The sequence below is a fragment of the Rhea pennata genome, chromosome 7 (genome assembly GCF_028389875.1).
Source record: "Rhea pennata isolate bPtePen1 chromosome 7, bPtePen1.pri, whole genome shotgun sequence".
NCBI lineage: Eukaryota > Metazoa > Chordata > Aves > Rheiformes > Rheidae > Rhea > Rhea pennata.
Window position 1 is genome coordinate 35034817 of NC_084669.1, and position 25088 is coordinate 35059904.

General features: G+C 37.4%; 1 protein-coding gene across 4 annotated transcripts in view; it reads right to left on the reverse strand.

The window, feature by feature from the left end:
* The window catches only part of CTNNA3 (catenin alpha 3), a 456698-nt gene that overhangs the window by 79722 nt on the left and 351888 nt on the right, over positions 1–25088 (reverse strand). For all 4 annotated transcript variants that reach the window (XR_009959014.1, XM_062580676.1, XM_062580675.1 and 1 more), the window contains exon 13: positions 11825–11976. Coding sequence is in view for 3 of the 4 variants with exons in the window: in XM_062580676.1 (XP_062436660.1) it covers positions 11825–11976 (152 nt within the window). In the remaining variant the exon portion in view is untranslated. The remainder of the gene's footprint in view (positions 1–11824; positions 11977–25088) is intronic.

The following is a 25088-nucleotide window of genomic DNA, read 5'->3' on the forward strand; positions in this document are numbered from 1 at the left end:
GGACTATATCAATTCTCCATTACGGCTTTAACAATAATAAATAAAATTAAAAAAAAACACAAGAATATCAGCTCTATCTAGAATAAGCTGATTAACCTTACTTATATAACACAATTGTTACTTATGAAAGGCTTATTTGACAGTCATTCCATCACAACAGAAACAGCATGTGCTAATCTGAATAAAAATTGAATTTGCTCACTGATTTGTTTACAGTACATCTGTGTTATTCTTTGTGGCAATTTTATGTAGACAATTTGTCACATGAAATTATTGCTCATAATATAGTATAAATACAGGCTCTCTAGGAAGCCCAAAAATGTACAGAAGACACTCTCACCCTTACTCCAAAGAATCAGAAGGTCTCACCAGTAACAAAACAAGAGACCAAAACATAACAAAAATATGCAGTTCTTCAGTCATGATATAGAATAAAAATGTCTGTTCTGAGGAAACATTTTACTGAATAGCTTTTAGACAGCTTTACTCTTGAATCAGACACTATTCTATTAGGTACTATATAAACACAGAGGAAGCTGCTAGCTCTTATCTCAAAGAAAGGCTATATAGAAATCTAATTAAATGAGAAGAAACATAGATGAATGGAAGATGAACTCAGGTGGAGGCAATATAACAAACCACTGCTACCCAGTATGATAAGCACTGGATCTAACACAGTAGTGATTCAGCCATTGCTGTGAAGTCTACAATACCCTTCAGGAGAAGAACATTTAAAGGAGGGAAAACTTGAAAGATTCAGCAGCTTCAGGAATGTTTAGAGGTAATATTAAAGACGTACAAGGTGAGTTCTGTTAAATATTGCCAAAAACATGGTTATTAAATACGAATTTGCTTGTAAAATATCCAGTAGTAAGGCACAGAGATTACCTATGGAACTGCTAGAGTAAGATTGAAGAAGGGATGATAAAGATCTTCCCAAGGACAACTAAACCACATATGCCAAAGATTAATTCATGACAGAAGAGACTCACAGAAGCCAAGGACGGAGAGTATCTATCAAAAGTTATCCTCTCTGTTGCACTGAAAATGGTTGGTTCATCGTGGATGATGAGGATGACTGGGGCTGAGTACAGACAGGCAGTAACCTAAGCTTTGAGACATTTCAGCTTAACAGAAGAGTTTGAGGCTGTCATCTGAGGAAGATAAGGAAAGGAATTCCAACCAGCATTTTTGGCAAGTACACTGTTAATAATGAAAGGAAGTCAACAGCTGAGGAAGCATGGGTCGAACACTTCTTACAGTAAAAGCATAATAAAGGATGCTTAGATTGCATAGGGTACAACTCTTGAGTGGCAGTGAGTACAAGCAAGGGAAAGGATTGCATCGGTGGGCACGAGAACAAAGAATGAGGGCAAAGATGGGACTGAGAACAGATGAAAGACTCCTGTGGAGAACGAAGACAGAAAGAAGAGATAGGGTAACTAAGAGTTAGGATGTGACACAAACAAACAAACAAAAAAAAAAAAAACAACACTGGCGATGAGCCTCAGTGAGACTCTGTCAAGGCCAGACATTCCTTCTATGATCATTTCCTGAAATTTGAGGGAAAAGTTTTGGCCCCTGAGGAAGAAGCTAGGCCCTTCTGAGCTCTCAGCAGGGACCAACACAGTAATTACAGACTAGAACTAAGCAGCACTATTTGTGAGCTACTGCTTTTCTCAGGCAGGAGAATCTTCACCATCAGACCATATGGATAATGCTAGCAAAATGTAACCTGGTAACATGAAATGCTTTCTCATATACTAATGCATTCATTTAGAAAAAGATCCCATTCTTGAGAGAAGAATGAAGACAACATACACATAAAACAGTAAGAAAATTCTACATATTCTTGCTCAGAAGGGAGTATCTGCTTTTCAAACTCCCACACTATAGAACAACGTCTCTTTACAGAAATAACGTAGTGCATGTCACCAACATCTCAGGCCAGGAGCCCAAGCCAAAAGAACTAAACAAAGCAAAACTCAGTAACAGAAAGATCCAACTGCCTCACTTGTAAGACAGAGAAATTGGCAACTGTTACAGAGAACTAGGAAAATTTGGGGATTGGATATTTGTCAGAATAAGTGAGAAGGAGTTTGCTTTCCCAGCCCGTTGCTCGTTTTGTATGTTAAAGAGAACAGAATCTAAAATCCAAAAGCTTCCAGCAAACAAGAACGAGTCAGAGAGACAATCCAGGATGAAAAAGACTTAAGGTGAGCACTCAAGCCTTTTTTTCCCCTTTTTCCTTTTAACTAAACTTACAACATTTTCTGACATTTTATGATCAATATTATATACTAGTTTTTAAAGTACTAAAAAACAAATAGCGGGGTGTAATTAATGGGAACCTAAATATAGCTCTTACTTCCTACTGCAGCACAAACAACAGTATTGTTCCTTTCTGTTTGTGAAAGCAAAATACAGCAAAATCTTGCAAATGGCTGTAGCACAGACACACTGAGACAGCGGTGGGAAGGATGTACAGTGAGCCACAAGGTCAAAACTCAGTAGTTTGAAGGGACAGTGTGTAGAAGCACAAAAGACAGACAGTTTCTGTTCTTTGTTGTTTAAAAATATCTGTCATTCTTTAACTATCCTGCTGACTCTCACTCAATAGTTTAAGGAAAGGGGACCTGAAGATGTGGGAGGAGAAGAGCCACCCTCCCTGGGTGAAGTAACAATTTATCTGTGCTTTGGATTCCATTCTGATGTCTGAGATAAAAAGGGTAAGCATCAGCTTTTTGCTCTCCTTTCTCCCTCCTCCTACCTCATATGAGAACACATCACCTTTTCTTTCTTAAAAATCAATAGTGTAATCTATTTTTTTCTACTAAAAAGCAGAATGTTAACAGTTTTGTGGAAGTACCTCAACTCTATAGAATAGTTACTCATTTTGGCAACTCTAACACCTCTGTACACTGCAGACATTCTTCAGGGTAGCAACTTGCCCATACGTTGAGCAAGAAGATAGGATACAACCTTCAGGAAAACACTGCTAAGCATCCTTCTGCTCTATCTACTCAGCAACAAAGGTAAGTATACCATTACACAGAGAATCAGAACGGTCACCTGATTTGTTGGCTAGAGAAAAAGTCTTAAACTAATAGAAGTGGCATGAGTTTGCTATGTAGTACATAAAAATGAAATACAGGCAAAACGATATATGTATTTGTTTGCTAAGAAAAACAGTAATCAGCTTCATTTACTTGTGAATACAAACTGACCTGGTACTAAATAGCAATTAGCATTTAAAAACATGACAACATATTAAACTGTAATATATGCAAACTGTTGTGGTATGGAGTATTTGGTAAGGTATCTGCAAGGTTGAGTCATAATATTAATAATGACTGCATTTATGATACTAATACAGACCTAAACATAAACAAGTATTTCTACAGTATGAGATGACTACCGAGGTATACTGTGGGGCATGAATATAGACATTTTGAGAAAATGTTTATGTAGATGAATTAAGGTATTAAATTGGACACATGCAAGACTGCTCTTTGGAGATGGCTTTCTCAAAAGAGCATCTCCAATACCTGTTGGTGTTCCTGACTTGAGTTGCCAACGAGCAAAGGAGAATATGCAAAGGAAAACAAAGTGCCAGAGGCTTTTACTTGCAAGTGTGCATATTTGATCACGGCACTAAACATTTTTAAATCGCCTCTTACTTGGTTTCTGTAGCACAAACATAGTATTTTGCAAAAACACTTTTTATGTGACTCACACCATAAGCCTGCAAAAGGAACAGGTGTGTGTCTGTCTGGCCTTATATTTATCTGACAATTACCACTTCATTTGCCTTAGTCAATTCACTATACATTTTAGACCAATTCAGGAACTACATACTACCCATTTTCTGTGAAATTCAGTGGACAGAATTCTGACAGTAAACAATTCTGTACCTTTTGCTTTTAGATGAACAGGCAATAGTTCAGCAGGCTAAACACAAACCAGACCAAGAACATAATTTGCAATTTAAACAATAGCAAATTGATTGGAAAAGGAGAGAAAATGCCTGCCTTTTTTTGTCTTTGTAACATGAAAAGCAAGTCTCGAGGTTTAAAAAACACACACAGCTCTCAGAAGCTCCTTCTGTGAGATGGTTGGAAATCCCATACACATGAGGTAGGAGCTCTCAGCTCTCTAAGTGTTGGAATTGTTGAATCTCTAATTATTAAGTCTTTTCTGGTTAGGATAAACAGGACCAAAAAAAGCTCAAAACAGTGTTAAATTACGAATAAAAATCACTTCCCCCTAAGTTAATCAAGTTACATCATCTAGTTCTCTTATGCTATTATCTATTATTTACACATCCATCCTGTCTTCTGGAGGAGAGGAATGTGGACTAAGAAAGTTACACCATAAGAAAAGGGAAGACTTTTCAGAAAAGAACTTCTCAGACTGCACGAATACAAGATAGAAAAGCAAACAAGGCCACAATTCTTCCCACTCACCTCTAAAGCTAGAATGAGCAGAGCAGCAGAGAATCTTCCATCACAGTAACTCCATTTTTTTCTGCATTCTGCACTATAGTAATTCTGCAATCCATACTATCAAGTGACTTAACAAGTCTTCCATGACTAAGTCTAATGATTCTGAAGTACACCCTGATGTTGTAATGTACTGGCTGCACACACTCCCAAAACACAGTAGAGGATATAAAACATTTAGATGCAACTCTGCAGCTGTTGCTACCCTTATCTCATGCTATTCTTACACTGGTTATATGAGGTTTTTTCCTGGAGACTGGGGTAAGAGCTTTGTACTTTGATTTGTGAAACATACAGCCTTATTGTTTTAAACCAGTATTCCCTATTTCCTCTTTTTTTAAATGTGCTTGCAGATCTCATTCCCTCACGGCAGGTTTATTTACAGTGCACTGCAATTAGACAGCTTTCAAGAGTACGACTTTTGGAATAATGCATACGCTTAATATTTAAACTCCCTCCAAGAGCACAGAAAATCTAACTGCAACAATTCTGCCTTAGTTCATTTCCAGTAGATAAGGATTCAAGATTAATTTTTCAAACACACACATAGAAAAGTCGAGTAGTCTTTTCTTAGGTGAATACATTGTTAATTATGCACTACATACTTCTAAACCTTGACTCTAGGGCAGCAGAATACAAACACTATTTTAAGTAGATATTGAAAATGAATTTGTTAAAGTGTGGATCAGCACTGGAGATGGTGATGATAAGAGCTCAATGGCTTGTAGTTCATGGAAGACCTAGTTAGGTTTTGAATATGCTCGAAGTAGATGTGTTACTGATGGTTGCTCAAACTCTGGCAATCAGCCACAAGCAAGGTAGCACAATGCTGCTGGTCATTCATACAGATGCTGTAAGTCTGTGAAACTGCCTGGTTACATATTTAGGAAATGCATAAGGTAGACAAGAGAGAATGAAGTTTGGGAATGGGGCCACACAGCTGCATCCGGAACGTCAGACTTACTCAGAGTCCTCTTCTCCACATTTAACCGAAGAGCTGAAAAGGGCTGTAACTGTAAGAGTTCACTTTTATGACTCTGCACGCAATTTTATGTGATGTGGAATGGCCCTGACTTCAAACATACCCACAAATACTGTCTTTCACTAATCATAATAATCCCTCCGACAAGCTCAATGGATCGATTAAAGCAGCAGCTGAACAATGCTGAGAAAGCCCTCTTTGCTAGACTGAAGTCCCTGTATTAGAAGAGTCATCAACAGAAGACAGGCACTTTCTCCGAGATTTTTCTTAAAGGACATCAGATACTGTACCCTTCAGTTGTGTCTCATCTAGATATACCAATCTTTGGATGACAGGACTGATCAAACCACCAGAACTACTGTTTGGACCAGAACCCTAGTTTGTAAGGAAGAATATGCGAAAATATACCAAAAGTTCCTGCCAAGGGAGCTGACAAAGAGTTGAGGGAAGGAGAGCTCAGCTCTGACCTTCTTAGGTCAGAAATGGCAAGAGGGCTATCCGAGTTGCAGGTCCAACTGCCTCGCTAAATTCTTCCTCTTGTGCACTTGACATGGGATATAAATGAGGAAAAAACATTTGTTTAACAAACTACTTCAGATGTATTTGTAATGGGTTAACATTACGCATAAATTTTAGACAAATGATGAAGGCTTTTTTAGACAACAGGAACTCTTCATTGTCTTTCCTCCATATGAGGTCCCAGAGCTCTCTTGGAAAAGCAAACAAATGCAAGACTGCAGTAAATGTCTTAATAGTTTCCCTGCTTTGTTTTGTTTTCTCCAGCTTTTTAAATAGAGGTTCAATTCGTAAGTGTCATTGCCTGCAGCTAGCAGGACCTAACTCATCCCTGCTATGGAAGTAAAACCAGGCAGAAAATGCTGTATGTAGGATAACTCTATTATTAATAAAAGCAAAGGTACAATTTAAAACAGACACTTATTAACAGCTAGAAGATAAATAGGATGATAGCAAAGCTTTCACCACTTGCTACCTCCTTAAGATGTCCATGCCCTGAAAGTTCCTGCAACTTAGCTGGATACAAGAAAAGAGAAAATCTGCTATGATGTCTCTCACTGAGAGAAATCAGGTGGACTGAAGAGCCAACAAACACTGTATGGATGAACTCTTCGTTTCTTTAAAACAGAAGTGTAAAACTACCCGTAATTTGTTAACAAATGGAAGGAGAAAAAGGGAACCCACCTTAAGTGTATTCTGAGTAAGCCAAAACACTGAAAAAAGGGCTACACAGGATCATCAGCTATGTTGTAAAGAACTGAAAGTGATGCTAAACTGAATTAGACTTTGTAAAGGAAATTAAAATCCACAGTTTTAATTCTGTGGTTTTTACTTTTTTTTTTCAATTTTTTAATCAGTAAAAACACTGATTACCTACAGGAATAAAAAGATGGTAAGGAATGAAATGAGGACATAGCAAGGATCAAGATGAAACAAAATACACTAGGTATGATAGAAACCAAAATGAATGCTTTGCCTCAGTTCTCAGAGGAAAAAAAATACAGTGTAGAACATGGCACAAAAACAGCCTGCTTCATGGAAATGAATACATGGAAATAAAGGCACGACTTCCAAAAGCAGGAAATTATTCAAAGAGCCTAACACAGTAAACTCAAGGGGGAATGGGTAGCCTCCATGCTAGAATTCTGAAAGAAGTAACACAGGGAATACGCATCCAACATTTTTAAGAAAGGAAAATTTTTAAGGATTTTTAAGAAATGTGTATCAAAAACAAAGAAAATATATCATATCATACAACAACAGCAATCTTGAACAAACATTTTTTCCCTACCTCTCATAAAATTACACAAACATTCACAGCTTCCACCAACATGGATTACTAAATCTGAATACAACATATGGGCATTTTGCCCTCTTCTTTTTCTCTGAAAAATTCATAGCAGCTCACCAGTTTACCCGTCCAATAAAAACAAAGAATTCCATGAAATCTAGACTTGAATTCTTTTCCTCTTCCCTTAGTGTTTCTGTTCGGACAACTTTATTACTGCTTCAACTAACGGTAGTTATTATTCATTTGAAGTCATTACCACTCTCTATTGTGTTTAATATCCTATTAGCTGTTACTTCAACCCAGCTGTCTCACTCGTCAGCAAACTGCACATTCAAACAGAGGCACCACTTTTTGGAAGTTCTAGCATGTGTCTTGACACTACTCTGCTTTTAATTATTAGTGTTTCAAAAGTTGTCATTCTGTTTTTTTTCATATATTCCACATGGCAAAATTCTTAATTTCAATACCTACCCCAAACCACTTTCATAACAGGAATAGTTTAATTATTATCCAAATAATGCCTCAAATGCTCCTGTGGAAAATCAAGCTCTCAAAGACCCCACAATTTAGCTAAAATCAGATGCTGAAAGAGCCAAAAGAAGCAATCAAGAATGTGAACGCTAAGAAACATGTGTAGCTATGTCCTCTGGATCAGGTATCTGATGATTTCAAATAAACAGCTACCACTAGATGAATGCATACTTGCAAGTAACAATTGAAGGTATCTTAAGGGAGGCATCCTGCAGCTCCAGGGGCATTTTCATTACAGCTCAGTGCAACATATCAACCCGTAAGTAGTTTCTCTGTGAAGTGTAATTCATATTATACTTGTAAAATTGGAATGAATGTTTTACATATCAACAGAAAAACGTGAACTTTGAAAGACATTTCTGATAACTTGCATTAATAATAGTATTTGCCATCTTTTTGCAGTTAGAATCTCTATTTTAAAAAACATTTTCTGTATAATTATATGCTTGAAATGCTTCCAGAGGAACTGATCTGGAGAGCTTCTGCTTTTATTTCGATGTTGGAGAATCATCCCCTGTGAATCAGTGTCCTTGTTCATTTCTCATTTCTCAATCATATTTTTTATCAACAATTTCTTCCTTTGATTCAGTCTTGAAATCCCCTGTAATCAAAGAACATTGTTCTTTGGCGTTAGATATGTAAGCTCCTACAGTTGACTATAGGATGCTTTTATTTCCTTGCCTGGGCTGCTGTGGTGACACCGTATGTCTGAACAACCATGAGATTTATTAAGCTTCTTACAGGCAAACTGAAATGAAACTGGCATTGTCTGGAATGTATCTAATCAGGAATGAAAAAACATCCTTGCTCAAAAAATGAATGCCAGGGTTTTTCTACGATTTCTCTCTGTACTGGCAGTCAGTACCTCTAGGGGATGATGGAGTACCTTACTATCATTTCATCGAACATCAAAAAGCCCTCTCATGTCAGTCTCTGAATACTGGTATTCATAAAAAGTGTAAGTTCCTTTTTAACAAATCGAACTTTTTTTGATCTCATGATCTATTGTCAGGACTTTGCAATTGCTGGACTGTTGATGTCCTGCAATAACTCAGCAACTTACAGATGTATTATGCACTTACACAGTGCATTTACTCTGCACTGTGTGTTTGCTCAGCCTCTTCAGACCACAGTATCTTCCCCTCACACTTCACAAAGAAACACAGGGGACACAACTTCCCTTTCTGTTTTGAGTGACTGTCCATATACACATCACAGAGGACTGTAAGAATACACAGTTTCCTGTGGAGAAGTGTCAGCATCTTCACAGAGACCAACTGAAGCTTTGTTATATTCCTCAGGACATTTCCCAAGGCGTTTTACCAAAAAGGAGAATTTCCATAAAAATGAATGTTCAGTCATGATCAGATCATCTGGGGGTTCAAGCTCAAGAGAGCTGGAAACATGGAAGATTCAGATCTCACTGAGGGACAGGCAGAAACAACTTTGTAATGTTATTTAAAAAATGAGTGTCATTCACTACGGGAAGATGAGATGAACAATGTGGGTATTAACTGAAGCTTACCTCACGTACGAAAAGGTCAGATGTCCTAACCAAGGACATCTGGCAATGTTTGCTGAAATGGAAACAGATCAGAAAGACCTAACAGAGTATCAACCTGAATATGATGCGTTCTGCCAGATGAATCCATCTCACTTGAACTTCTCCTACTATGGAAAAGAATCATCTATGAAGAGGAAGAACAGAAGCAACCAGTACAAACCTGTGAAGAGGGGCATCTTGAGACTGGAATAAGCACCGTTCCGCTTTGGCAAATAAGGAGGGGCAGAATCCATAAACTTCTAACTGACAAAGATCCTCATATCAAAACCACCTATCTATGCTGGCGCTTGGCTTTCCCTGAATAGGACTCTCGGAATTAACTGGAGGAAAGAAAAATGACTTTTCTAACCAGTCATTGACAGGCTGACCAGCTAGCAAATAAAAAGTCTGACACTTTGTGTCTGAGGCATAACAGTTCATCTAAGAATTCCTAGCCAAATAACACTGAAGCCATCAAATAACATCTGCATTCACAGTTTAACCATATGGAGTAGCTGAGATCATCCATTAGAATACTGAAAATGTGAAGGAGGCAAAAATGTGGAGGAGGGGAATCTGCTCTGAATTACTGTTCCTAAAACCAACTGCTCCCCTACAGAGAAAAGGGTAGCCTTAAAAGTTCCTCCATTAACACAATATATAGTGGCGGCAGTAGGTCTCATTACATAAACATGACTTCTCTGTCAGATGCTGACTCTTCCTGTTTTATCCTGGAAAGTATCTACTGAAAAACTGTTTTTCCAGAGATGTACAGGAACAAGTTCTACAGTTTCATAATTATCAAAGAATTTACCTCTTTAAAGTATATAGTTGTTAAAATGCATGTTAAATGTCAAAACCGAAAGGGCCTTCTTGAACAGATGTCTCCAACTTGGACACCCTTCAACAGGTACAGTTTAAAGGGGCAGCAAATGGAGATACTGCTTTCATCCAGACTGTAAGCACTTGACATTTTGTGGGATCTGTAAACAGAATCTGACCAAGATTGGATGGGAAGCAAAGAGAACATTTAGGAGAAGCTCTAACAACGGAAGACTAGTCAAATGTGACAGGCACAAACACAAGGCAAGGAGACATATGAAGACTCCTTGAATATATATGGTAGAAGCTTAATATAATTCAGCTATGATTAGGAAAACTCTTAAATGGGATAGAAATAAATGAAAGGAAAAAATGCTGTAGGACTGCAAATGAGCAGAACAGTGTCTTTAACTCTTTTAGGCAACTACAATGAAATTAGATGGTTTAAGCTGAACCTTCCTCCATGTACGCAGGTGCTGAACAAGACAAACGTGACAGGCGTTAATGAACTCTCCAGGTATCATAAATCGTTATCTGATTTTTAATGACAACTATATGGACAATCACTCCAAGGCAGAACCACTTTAGACAAACTAACTTCACTTGTAGGTGAAGTAAAAGCACAGCATACCATAGAACAGTGTTCCAGGATTTCTCTTCAGCATAAACAATTTTGTAACTGACAATTGCAATAAGGACTGTACATTCTGAAGATTCTGCATGCTTGAATTCCTACTGAAACTGCAACTTACAATCACAGTATTTTAAGAGACTCACCCAAATTTTCCACAACCACGTGCAGCTTATTTGTATAGTCAGAAGGAAGAATCTGTTTCTCAGTTTCTACTCAACCACAGAAGATAATCTTTCTTTAAAAATATACATACACATTTATTACTGTTTAATTTCATTCCTAAAAAAAACTTACTGAACATAAAGATATTATGGCTCAGTGCTTATCCTGCATCATTTGAAATGGAATTTGTGCAAAGAGATTTGGGGGAAATTCTGCATCTGACAAAAGTCTGTTTCAAATTTTAAAAATACACTTTTCTGAAGCCTTACCATGAACTACTAGATGAACACTAGGATAATCCATGATTTTGTAAGTAGGTGGATTCAATTACAGTGATAGAGATCAGGTTGTTAAGTGTTCTAGTTTGGAGTCAACAAAACTTCAATGAGAGTTTAACAGGACTACCTGAATATATTCTTTACCCTTACCTTTCACCGAATAAGGTAAAGGACAGAGCTGCAAGTATTTCAAGTATTCCAGATATTCCAGTATCTTAAAATTCCAGGTATTTTAGAAAAATTACAGCCGGGTTTCCAGTTGATCATTTATGAAGGAAATCAAGATCTTTATTAATCGACATATATAGACGTTTTTAAAGAACAAAGCACTTCTTTTCTGAGACACTCTGATACAGTACTCTTGTTCTATACAGGAAAGTATCTCAGTCTCCTTGAGTTATCATCATCTGTATCCTAAGTAACCCAAAATCCTCAAATCAGTTCAATCTGGGTATGAGCTTTGGGGCATACTTGACATACATAGTTCTACTCTCTCCTGGAAACAGCCTGATGTCCTAAATTGTCTTGTAAGTGAGTACTGAACAAACAAACCAGAAACTTACCCGAATCACCATGACTGAGCATCTGATATTGTGAATTGTATCATAGACCTTCTTAGAAATGTCCACAAATTGATTATCATCGAACTGATGCATTTTATTCTTGCTGAAGCTCTCCAACGCAGTATTTACTTGACCAATAAACTCTGGAATCACTGTTAAAAAAAAAAAAAAAAAAAAAAAAAAAAAAAAAAAAAAAAAAAGGAAAAACACACAAACAAAATCCATTTAGTATAAAAAGGATAAAATAGATCCTGCCTCCCGCAGCTGGTCCCTGTCACAGGCCCCACGGCTTGGTGGCCGTGGGGGGGGGGGGGGGGGGGGGGGGGGGGGGCAAAATACATCAGTCTAATTTCTGGCAAATTCCCAGTTACATTGATTAATGTAATCTTAATCAATGAGACAAGAGAGCATTACAATAATAACAAGGTTATAAATATGTGGGAACCCATTTTTAATTTTTATCACACAGTGCTTGGTGTGCATTTAAGCTGGGGATGGCAATACAGTACAATAAACTAGAAGAAACTTTTCCCTAAGAAGGACTTGGGAGGAGGAGTTGTTAAAACTTGCCACTGAGTTCAACAGTAATCTTGCCCACAGAATCAGGATCGTTTATCCTGGTTCAAGGTTGGAACTACTACTCAAGGAAGAATCCTTCTGTTTCATAATCTGCTTTCATTCTGAACTATGACAAAATTACTCAAAGATGGGTATTTTTCCCCAAACCAAAAAGCACTTAGACTCATCAAGGCAGTTTTCCCTTCTTTTATTCAATCACATAGAAATAGTTCATTTTAAGTCACTCTGATATTAATCTGAGTTTGACCTAGAATCTCCTGGGAGTTTTTGTTCTGGTGCTCCACAGCCCCACTTTGCCTTGTGATCTGATAGCACTGTATCTCCCTTAATCCTTCTCAGCAGTTCAAAGCAATAGAAAGAATTTGCTATAGAAGATTTTATTTTCTCTCTTTGCTTTCCTTTCCAGCACACAAAATAAAGAACACAGCCAGAAGATACACAGTACACAAGCAGCTCAAACAAACAAAATTCATCTGAAAATTTTTCAAACACTCCTTCCTATTACTTGAAGACTGAAAACACAGGATAATTTGAGAGGAAAGAGAAATCAATTTATGTAACATTCAATAAGTATAAAGCACACTTTGTGAAACAAAAGCTATGTTCAAGCAATTTGATCTCAGACATGAGCCCCTCTTCCACAGACCAACAGACCCAAAATCTATCCGTCTTACTTGGTGTGTAGTTCATAAATGCATACCACATGAAAGCAATGGCACCAGTATCTTAAACATAAACCACCTCAGGCAAATTCTGCAGCATGTAATCAATCCTTATGTGAACTTCCGCTGAGGTCAACAGGACTTCTGAATTAGAAACCCTGGTAACATATACTTTAGTATTAGCAGAGATGACCTAACGATATTTTAACCTCTAACTTCTCATGGAAATGTATATTTCAGTTACATTTCAGTTCTATTTGCTCTTAAATTATACTAACTTCATTGTCTTAGAGCTCAGCTATGCCATGCCTAGAGTACATAATAGTTTTGTACGTGCCGGTACTCAGACACAACAAACTTTAGTTAATTGAGTGATAGTGGGAAGGTTCACTTGCTTCTGTAAAATAGATCCTCCATCCACAAATGTGAGACAACTAGATGCCATTTAGTTTAAAAATAGGATATTTAAGATTCTTTCTTCCATCTTCAGATTTTCACTTCAATTACGATTGCCTTCCAGAAAGGTCAGTGAGAAAAACAGATCTTTAAATTGTATTGCAAAGAAAAGACAAGGTGCATTTTTCATCAGCAATGAAATGGCACAGTTTAGAGAGAGCGACCGAGGGCATAATGCATTCTGAAACCTGTATGTTTTCTGAAGAAACTCAAAGGCAGAATTTCAGAAGATAAATTTATTTCTGCTGAACAACAATCATAGCTCCTTGGTTATCAAAATAATGTTAAATGTTGCAACAGTTGCCTCATATAGCATTTACATGAAACAACGTTTAGCTCTTCACATCCTTTGTAAGAAAGCTGAAAGGAAGAACATAGGTTTCCAAGAATTCAAAATCTCCACTGGTATGATCAAAACCATCAGGGGGTTCCAGGACTTCCCACACTCTCAGTTCATTGGACTTGTTTTTTTACCGCACTGCTGTAAAATATAGATTCCCTGCTTACCAGCAATGCTTTCTGCAGCAGAACTGCTTGCTGCCCTTTTCTTATACTAGACAGACTGTTTCATTTATCTGCTGAGGCTACATCCTGCACCCATCTCCCTCCGCATGCTTACTACTGTTCTGTTTACAGCTCTTTCCAAGGCCAGACTAATTATCTCAGTGCTTTTGCTTTTCGGAATGAATGTATCATTTATGAAAGAGAATTTTAAGCAAACGTATCCTTTACAGCTAATACACTACTGGCAGAATTACTGCTAAACTACAGGCTGCACTTAACTATAAAAATATCTTAAAAGCCTCACTTATCTAAGAAACAAGTATCCATTTTTAAGATACCTGTTTTCCATCAGTATTATCTGTATACCCAGACCATCGAAACACACAACAATTCAAATTATAATTCAAATAACGTGTTTAACATCCTGCTTACAAACTATACAAATTTTCTGGTATTTCACCTGTTGCAAAAACTACCAAGTAATTTCTGTTATTTGGTTATTTACCCTGTGTCTCTAACTGGATTACTCCCTCAGATCCACGACTCCAGTCTTGATCACGTATGATTTATCTTGAGTTCCTAACAAAATGACTACTCAAAAAGTGGGTTTGGTGGATACACAAGTTCCTCTGTCCATAAATGATTTGCATCAGCAGTACTCTTCAAGTGCGCATAAGCATACGAATCCAAACTGAGAGCTGAACCTCTACACTGAGTCTCTATCCCTTGTCCTTTTCGTGCCAACAAGTCAACTGCATAGGAGACTGCTTCACATCCCCTCAAATAGTCCAGACATCACTCTGAAATGAGCCATACTTTAAGCAAATTTCAATTACATGAATAATGTGCATCTTTGCTGCATTTTGCTTTTCTTTTCTAGGTAAATTCAAGATAGAGAAGAAGGCATGCAGAATAACTACACTCAAAAGACTAATTGTTTTAATTGTTCTGAAAGCTAAGAAAAATATAACAAGTTGTAAGTAACTTAAGAAACTTCAAGTGTTGCGGAATTAAATTTATCTTTATATTTTCAAGCTACTAAACACAAACATTTTGTTATCACATTCTAGGAATTTTTTAAATGAAAACAACTTTTAAAGAAAGCATTACAATTTTTATTTATATTTTTTTCTTTCCTCCCCCTCCCTCCCCCCCCCCATCAGAACTATGAGAAAATTTCAATTTGAACATCTGGAATTCCGACACTTTCTTCGTATTTTGGGGAAAAAAAAAACAATATTGCTCATAACTGTAACTTCCAAGTCCCCGAGATCCAAACTGAATTATAGACTAGGTGATTAAAAAAAAATCTACTCTTCTTAAAATTAAGCTTTTTGTTTTAAAATTCATCAAATTTTCCCTAATTCACCTCTTTTAAATAACAATTAATTTGGTCCTTCCTTACAAGCCATGTCTTCTAAAACTTAAAAACTCTTAAACACTTTTGCTTGACCTTCTCATTTTCAACCAAAAATTAATGATTCCTGTTCATAGTTTTAACAGCAGTCACAGACAAGCACTTAATTCAGAGGCTACCATTCCTGCACAGCACAATCACATCAGGTAACACAGAAATGTAAACTCCACTAATCACTTCATTCTGATCTAGCAACTCTATGTCTGTTATTTTTAGTGTCAAAATCATGCAGACAACAGGTTTTCAACTTTGTAGAAAGCCAGTACTCAAGAGGTGAAAAGTATCAGTCCAACTACCGGTACCTTTTAATGAACCTGGATTAAGTCATCAACATCACTTCATTATTGATCAGCATAGCTGAAAGAGCAACTATCTCAACAGCTAAAAGTCTGACTCTAACACAAAGCTTGACTAAAGAGCATCTTAACAAATGAAACTATTACAGGTACTGAATTATAGAAGCATGGTATCAAAGTAAAAACACAACCAAAAAGTTACTAAGCTCATGCTGGAGTTCAAAATAATCCCTACATCAGGTTTCAGTGTTACTGATACCTCTTAAACTCCATTAAAAATACTGGATTTGTTTGTATTTTTTCCATTTTTTTAAATTAAGAAACGTATTGTGATCTATTTATTTGACAAAAGGCAAAAATTACTGAAGAAGCATTTCACAAAAATAAAAAAGAAAACACAGGTTACCTATTTTTCACTGTTGTTATCTCGAGTACTGGAAACAAGATAGTTCTGCACCCTGCCATCTCTGCCAGGTTACTCCCCAGGTGCCAACCCTTGGGCTTATGCCAGAATGTAATGGGCAAGAGATGGTTTTCCCTCTCAGTTCCTCTCAGCTGAGAAAGCCACAGTTCCTCCAGGATGTCAAGGGAGAGTAAGTGTGGTAGATTGTGCATGCACATATAACACAGCCTAATTCAAGAGAAAGAAACAGTGCCAGGTAACCCTATACAGAGCAATCCACATGTGGCCTCAACTGAGCTGAGTGAAGGGGAAGGATCACGTGCCTTGACCTGCTGGCAGTGCTTGTCCTGATGCAAGCCAGGATACCACCAGTTGCCTTTGCTGGCTCATGGTCAACCAGCTGTCCACCAGGACTCCCAGACCCTCCTCTGCAGAGCTGCTTTCCACAGGTCAGCCTCCAGCCTGCACTGGTGCATGGGGCTAATATTCCTCCCTAAGTGCAGGACTCTTCCCGCTGTCAAACTTCATGAGGTTCCTCTCTGACCATCTCTCAAGCCTGTCAAGGCCCCTCTGAATGGCAGCATTTTTGTAAGTATAATATATTCAGGAAGTGTAAGAATATATTTATAAAAGAATATATAAAAGAATATAAAGAATATATATATAAAAGAATATATTTGTAAAATTTGTAATGTTTACCAATATTTTTGTAGAAAAACTTCAGGGCTACAGAGAAACCAAGAAACCAGAACCCTACACTGTCAGTGGTTCTGGGGCAACTTGAAAACAAAGGGAGTTCCAAAGTTCCTCTGGCATAACATTTAAGAAAATCTAGCTCCCTACAAAGCTCTAAGAGAAAGCTGTAACCATGAGTAAGCAATATGAAAGGTCATAAGGCTTCCACTGGTGGCAAAACCAAGCCATCTCAGTAAGATGACTATGAGCCTTGTGAAGATGAAGAGTAGATGGATGAGGGGTTTCTTTGTTTCATCGTCAGATTAGAAGCACACAGAATAGCTTGCAACATAAAAAAGAGAGTGACGTAACAGAACTAGAAGAGCACTAAAGGCTGCTCTAGTCTTCAGGGCAATGAGAAGCTGGTGAAGCTATGGCAGGAGGTAGTACAGCATAGCTAGGGTTTTTGTAAGTGTCTTTCTTCTCTGGTCTTTTCATGACGATGTAGTAAGTTCATTGTTGATATGTGGACAATTTAGATGGACTTCTGTTTGCTCATCTACACAGGCAGCAGAACCTGGACTTGCAGAAGCATTCCAAGGCCACATTTTATGTCCTACCTTTCCAGGTGCACTTGCCTCATCTCTACAAGTAGGCTATGACTGTGTCAGGGAATGTGTGATCTCTCACATTTTACCTCTAGGAAGAGACAGAAAACTGAAGAGGAAAACTGGAAGAGGTCCAAAGGAAGCTCCAAGTCCCCTGCTTCAAAATGAGCTCGAAATTATTCCAGGCACCAAGAGCTCTTGGGATCTGACAGATGCTGGAACCAGTGAAACTGTATTGTATGTTAATAATGCAATAATCCCTTTTCAGACATAATCTCAAGTAACAGATACAAAGAACGGTGCTGAAGTTGACACTCAGGAGTGTGAACGATCTAGAATGTCCCTTCTCTGAACAGTCTTAAGGTAGCAAGGTAAAAAAAATTACCCTGTTCTCAGTGCTTGCATTTAAGTATTCCTATTAGGTCTCTTGTACCTGTCTTTTTTCAGTATTCTCCTCCCTCATCCCACACTCTGAGACCAAAGAACAGTTTGCAGTTCTTGGGATTTAAAAGCAAGTATGTACAAATTTCTTCCAGACTGGCATCTAAGGATTTCAATTCACATGAACAGACTTGTATATTCTGGTAATCAAATGCTAATACTAAATATTATGTTTATTCTTAATGTCATTCTAATCCAAAGTGTGTATACTGAACACTCATCAAATAATAAATAATAACTATCCAAGCTAATGCAGCTGGGCCATCCATGGCGCACAATTTGAAATACAAGAGAGTCTTCAGGCAGAGGCTCAAGTTACACCTCCCAAGGAATGCTATTTAGAATGGAATCAACTATTTAATGAGTGGTATAGACACTTTCGTTAGATGTGTTCAAAAATACATTAAAATAATAATAGAATTACTGCAGAAATGAGCCTGAACTCACTGCAAATAGTCCAAATTAATGACAGAAAGTCCTTTTTAAACCCTAATCAGTGCAATTCTTTGTAAAAAATTCATGTGAAGATTGTTTCCAAATTTCCTTCCATAATAGTACAGATACTTTATTTCAAGCTTGCTAACATTTCTGTGATGCAATGTTAAACAGGTGACATTTAATTAAAATACTGTATCCAATGACTTGTACAGACATACATACAAGGAGAAGAGCTTTGTGACTACGTGCTTTTGATATATGCCCTCAGCAAGAATTACTGTTCAAATTTAATTACGTTTTTTGTGCTAATAAGCTTAAATGTTATACACAGGAAAAGGGATTAGTAACATTTTTTGAGTTTGTAAAGACATGAAACAAATATTTAATTCATGTTCTTCTGCCAATCTTAATCACAGGCCAATACAGAAAAGAACTCTGAGTCGTCCACTGTGGTTTTCCCTCTTTTCTTGAGTATTTAAAACAAAAAGTACTATAAACAATCTTTGTGGGATCAATTTATTATTTCATGCGGAAGTTTTTGCATAATGAAAGCCTAACAGAACAGTAAGGACTCAACTTAAGATGTAACTAGTATTTGCTTGCCTTCGATCCTATATACCTTTACAGAAAGAGTGAAACTAGCCACTGTATAGGCATTTGGTAACACTGCAACACCACCAATTACATAATCAGCAAGTATTTTTTAACACAACTAAGCACACACGCACATGCACACATTAAAATAATATGTGACTACAAAGGAACAGAAGTAGACTTTCGGTATAGGGACACAAACAGGATACAGAAAAACATGTACAAGCAGCAAAATCTGCCAAAACAAAGGATGTAGAACTGGCATGAAAGATGCCTGGTGAAACCAAAATAAGCAGAAAACATGTATGACAGAAATAGTAAGAGAGACTAATCGTGAAGAACAGCCAACAAAGATGTTTGACTAAAACCAGTAAGTCTTGGTCCCCCAAACAAGATGAACTAGGCAGACAGTAGACAACATTACTCACTTTCTTCTGTAGACCAGAAGCATAAAACCACCACCAGCGAGCATGGGAACAGGGAGAAGAAAGCAGTCACCAACTTCAGTTCCAGCTTCCCTATTAAAGAACTCTTGAGCTTAAGCACCTCAACAATCAAGACCAAAACAAGAACCATAGCCATCAGCATTAACTATATGACAGCAACTTTATGGTACTGCATACTCAGAGCTGATGAGGGTAAGCTTGTTAAGAATGAACTGTTTTGCATGTGAAAATGAAATGGCTGATAATGAGTAAAACCTATCATTAGCAACATGTATTAATGAATGCCAATACAGTGAATTGCTGTTTTGAAAGTTGAAACTTCACTAACTTATTAGTCTTTTAAACACCCCCAACATAGTGATCTCATTCCCCATCTGTTAAATGTGTAGATATACATATATATATATTCAGTTGCAATGAAATAATTGTATCACTTAGATAAACACAAGGCTAGCATCACTCTGTGATGCAGTAGAATTTAATTATGCATAACATTTTCCAGTGTCACTGCGAGACCCAGTGTAAGGAAGATCTACAACTGGCTGATCTTTTTCTCTGAAGTATTCTCCAGCAAAAAAACACTGATAGTATTTCAGCAAAATTTTTTCAAGTCCAAGATTGAAAAATGATTGCTTTAATAATCTGCTATGTTTTTTTTTTCCCAGAAAGTGTCATATAAGTACTCTGAACTTAAATTTGGACTTCTTTTACATACTGTATTTTCTGTCCTGCAAGTGATTATCCTAATCATATACTATTGGTTCTCATATAATTATAGTTCTTTCTCGTTTCTCTGGGTTTTTCTTCCTTTCTAAAAAATAACTCAATCAAAATGAAAAGCAACACAAGTGAGGAAAAAAATCTGTATCAAGTGATGATGCAAAAACTGGCATCGTACCAAAATATTATGGCACACACTGCTTGTACAGTTAGATTAGAAACCAAGACACTGATAGATTTCAAAATATAAATATTCATACAAAGGAAAAATATCAATAGGAGCATCAATGTTCCTGAGCAATTACAGAGGCATTCCAGGCTGAACGGGCACAAAACATTCCTTGTGACACTGGAATCTATGAGCCTGCGGACTCCCCCCCTACTGTGGGGGTCTTAGTCCCCACACAGCCTTCCAAATGCAGGGACATTACAGCTCTGAATTAAGACAATGTCTGCAATCATATTTCATGGTTCAGGGCTTCAGCTAGCCACTTCACAGGATCTCTTTCCACCAGTTAAATAAACAACCAGATAAACCCTGGGAGAGTTTTTGTTTGCTTGTTTGTTTTAGAGGAAGTGTTTGACTGTATTGTATGAGGTATCCAAGACAGGTCACAACATCCAGAAGAGCACATTAACCCTTGTGAGATTACACAGATCATCTACCTTTTAAACTCTAACTACTGTGCTTTGCTGCCATGTTCAAGGACAAACTAATCATGAGAGGTGAAATGAGGAGAACACCTTCCCATAGGTCATGCTAAGTGAAAAAACTCGAGGGTCTTTTTGCATTTATTTGCAGACAGCGTGGACCACGGGCCTGTCTCACCTAATCAATTCCTTGCCACTGCATGACCTTCATACATGGTGATATTGTCCATTCCTCCTGAACTCACTCCACATGAAAAGCAGCATGACCTCCCTTAACTGAAATCACTGGGCTCAACTTAGAGGCATGTGCAAAAACAGAAAGTCTTGTGACACACAGGAGTAAATACTGTTAAGTCTGTATGTAAAAAAAACATGATAATTTTTGTTTGTAAGTGAATTTTGTATGAAGTGCAAAGGCTTCAGTTTAACAATTCCACTTTAATCTAACTGTAGACTACCATCAAAAAGGGATCATTCCAAAATCTCTACATGCATGTTCTCACCTCCATACTAGTAATCATAAAGCTGTATGATGAGGAAGGTCAGGGAATCAAAGCAGCTGAAAACATCTTCTGGTTGCCAAGCCAGTTCTGAGTTGAATCAGTGCCCTAGTCTAGTCTCCTACCAGGTCAAACAGGTAACTTGCTAATAGTGCTATAAAGAAGGCAATAAAAATGGGCAGACAGGGCTTGGTGGCACCACTGCTGTCAATGACAGTTGCACTTAGAGCTGTTCAAAGTGACTGTAAGTTGGAGCCTCCGTTTCTGCAACCCTAATTGTTACCTGGAGATTTTCTCTTCATTGGTTTTGTTACATCCAAGGCTAAGCCCGTGTCATCAAAACCAGGGAGTCTACTAATAAATGAAGCAAGTCCTAAAGTTCTAAAGAAATAATCACATACTATAGTCTTGCTTCCAAGTAGTTTACCAAACCTTTACAGCTAGCCACCCGTGAACGAATACTTTCTCTTTGCTTAGAGGGAGCCCTCTGTGTCTGCTTTAGAGTTGCTCAGTTTGTGACAGTAATAAATATAGCTGCCTCTCAAGCACAAAGATGGCAAAGGAATCAGGCTGTTAGCTGCAGTCAACAGGAAGTCAGTGCAGAGTTGGCTGGTTTTTGTTTCTATGCATTTTTCTTGCACTAGGTACTCTCTCAAGGATCTCTGGAAGTTTGCTTTAGCTGCCTAAGTAGAAATCAGAATGAAATTTCACATTTTCCAGCTACCACGTAAGTAATGATCAGTAATATACATCTGAAATAGTTTACCATTAGTTCTATCTTCTAAAGAAACAGGTTAAGAGCACAGATTAAGACAGTCCAGAAAGAGCTGTTAGTGACTGGAAGAAACACAAAGACTTGAACAGGAAGAAGCACTTGTGAAGCAGAGGAAAATCTACTCTGAAGTTCTCAAGTACCTGGAGTGGAACTTTCCATTTTGCATTGAACAGCGCTTACTACATGGGAGTCCTATTAATACAAATGGGTCATTATCATCTTCACAGCAGGTTATCTTTTGTCACTTTTGCAAAGGCAAAGAATGTTTGCTTCTACATTTTGCCATAAATCTGCGGAGTTTAATTTAAACTGCATCATTTTTTTGAGGGGAAAAAATCTCTCTCTGCTATGTGTGCATCAACCTTGTCTACACTTTGTTTACTGATCTCCACGTAACTATTTGGTACTTTTAATGATCTCAGTAGTGCCACAATTTTGTTCTAAATCCATTTATCTTAGCTTGGCATTTATTAATTGCTGCATTCAAGCAGCTCAACACTAAGTTTATTACTTGAGCATTCTGGTCCCAATTCTGCACAACACCTGTTCACTAGAACGAACACCAGGTGACCACTTGAACATATTTGTTCTGCTACATAAGAATGATTTGAAGCAGATACATTTAAGCATTTCTTGAATCACAACTTCAGTCATGAAATTACCTCAAAAATGGAAAAGATGATTCAAGTAAACAAAGTCAGGTGACTGAGACATTTCTTTCACTTTTATACATATAATGTTTCACTAAATAGACTTCTGGGGGGAAACAAATGATCCAATTCAACCACAAAATATGAGAAAACAGAATTCTCCAAATCATTTTCTTCATTCAAAGGAATGAATTCAATGGAATTCTGTTCCGCTCCCAAAACCTAACTGATACAATGTGTCTCACTGCATTTTAATTTGTATTTTATTAATCCATATTAATGTCTATTTTAAAATACAATCCTGTGTTATTAAGTTTGATAGTTCACATTGTAGATAAGGTTGAATTTCCATTTACTTTAACTGCAGCAATTCTAGGCCACAAATTTGCATTTTAACTCTTCTTTGTGCCCCATCATGAATGCTGTTTATATTATCATTAATACGTTACTCAGCCACTTTTGCTTGCAGTTTCTAATACAGATTGGAGTGTTTGTTTCTATTTATACCCAAAGGAGAAAAATGAAGCATGCTATTGCTTTTCATTTGCACGCCACATTGCACTTCATGTAATTCATAAAAGATGAAACATAGGAATTTAAAAGAAAAACCCTTTCTCCAACCATCTGATATTCATTTCTATTTTGATTTCAGATAATTCCTTTTGAAACACTGCACAGAGCATATCTTTTGCAAAAGCAAAAGTAACAGTTTCATAAATGGAGTTTCATAGCAGAGACTTTTTTTTTTTTTTAACCAAACATGACAAGAATGAATTCGTCTGCTCAGAAGCATTAAGTTATGAGTTATGCTCTCTTGCGTTATCAAACATAACGGGCCCTTGAGTTAAAAATATAACTGAATTAGAAGAGTGGGCTACTTCTGACATTCTCAACTACTGGGGGGAGGGGGGGGGAAGGTCTAACAGCCAGAACTTGTGAATAGTAACTATAGGTATTTTTGCTCTTCTCTTACTAGAGGGATAAAATTTAGAAGGGCATATGAACGTGTGTGTCAACAGGAACAAGAATGCTGCAGAGGCCTCCCTGCTTGACATAGGGATAGGCATAGGGATAGATGCAACTGCTTTTAGCAGGTTGAGAAGGGGTTTCCCATAAATACAAGGGAAAGCTTGCAAGAAAAGGTGGACTGAACCTGCAGGTATACAGTGAGAATCACAGCATCAACATTCTTCAAACTTCTCCCTGTATTTAAAGCCCTAATCAAAAAAAGCTCGTAATTTTTTCTGGAATGGTAGTTCCCATGATGCATCAAAAATGAAAACTAACATCTGTGCCTGGAGTCTTCCAAAAGAGAGTCTTCAAAGCCACCACACACAAGAGCCACTCAGTCTCCTCTTTGTGTCTTGCTTCCAGACAACGTGCAGGATATTAACCGACTCTATCTAGGTCTGGGCTAGAACATGCTCCAACAAGGATTTGAAAACGTATTTGTGACGACACGGTGACCAAGACTGCCGAGTTCTACCTCAAGGAATGTTTTTTTCAGTATGTCATCAGAACAGTCAAACTGGCACCTAAAATAAGGAATGGCAAGCACAGATTCTCTGTTGATCATGAGGATCATGAGAACGATGAGAAAGCATTACAAATATTTACCAACTAAAGTTCAAATCTGACTGAACTCAATGCAACTTTAAATGTCACCAATAACACAGGTTGAGTGTTTTCATGTTTTTGTCAGGGCCCTGTGGGCTTTAACATGCCTTAACTGTCCTCACCAGCCTCACCTGGGGCCTCTATATTGTACAGTGCATATCCAAATGTTGTGCCTGTACAGTCAAGGAACTTTAGTCCCACTAAATTCTCCAAATTACCTAAAAAATTCGATCTGCAAAACTTGTAATGAATTTTTACAGTCTCCAGATTTGACACTTATCTTTGTATGATGAAACAATTCTGTTCAGATACTTCAAGATCTATGAACACATTACAGATCTGCTACCAATAAAGTATTTATTTCTGGGTTTTATCTACAAGTCACAAATACCAGTTTCAAAGAAATAGTGATCTTTTACTAAATTGTGGAGTATTTTTATGAAGCATACTAAATGTTCACCTTATGTAAAGGTAATGAAAAGTATATACAAAAAATGTGTATTCCTTCCAGTATTTTATATAGATCTTTAAATAGTAAAACTCTGTTGTTAATCCACAGAACTCAAACTGCAGGTTCATCCTCAACTATACTGAGTAAAAATATAGCATTTTTATCACCTATTCGAATAGACCGTCCTCTCTATGAATCAACGCTGTATTTTCCCTCTCCAAGCAAAATCAAAGCCCTGTATTTGAATACAGTATCACAGCAGTTATGAATATCTTCTGAGAGCAGTACTGTGCATGCTTATGTTGACCTAGAATTTATTTATTTAGGTGCTGCTCAAAAACCTTTAAGATAAAGGAGCAACACCAGTCCTCAACATTAAGT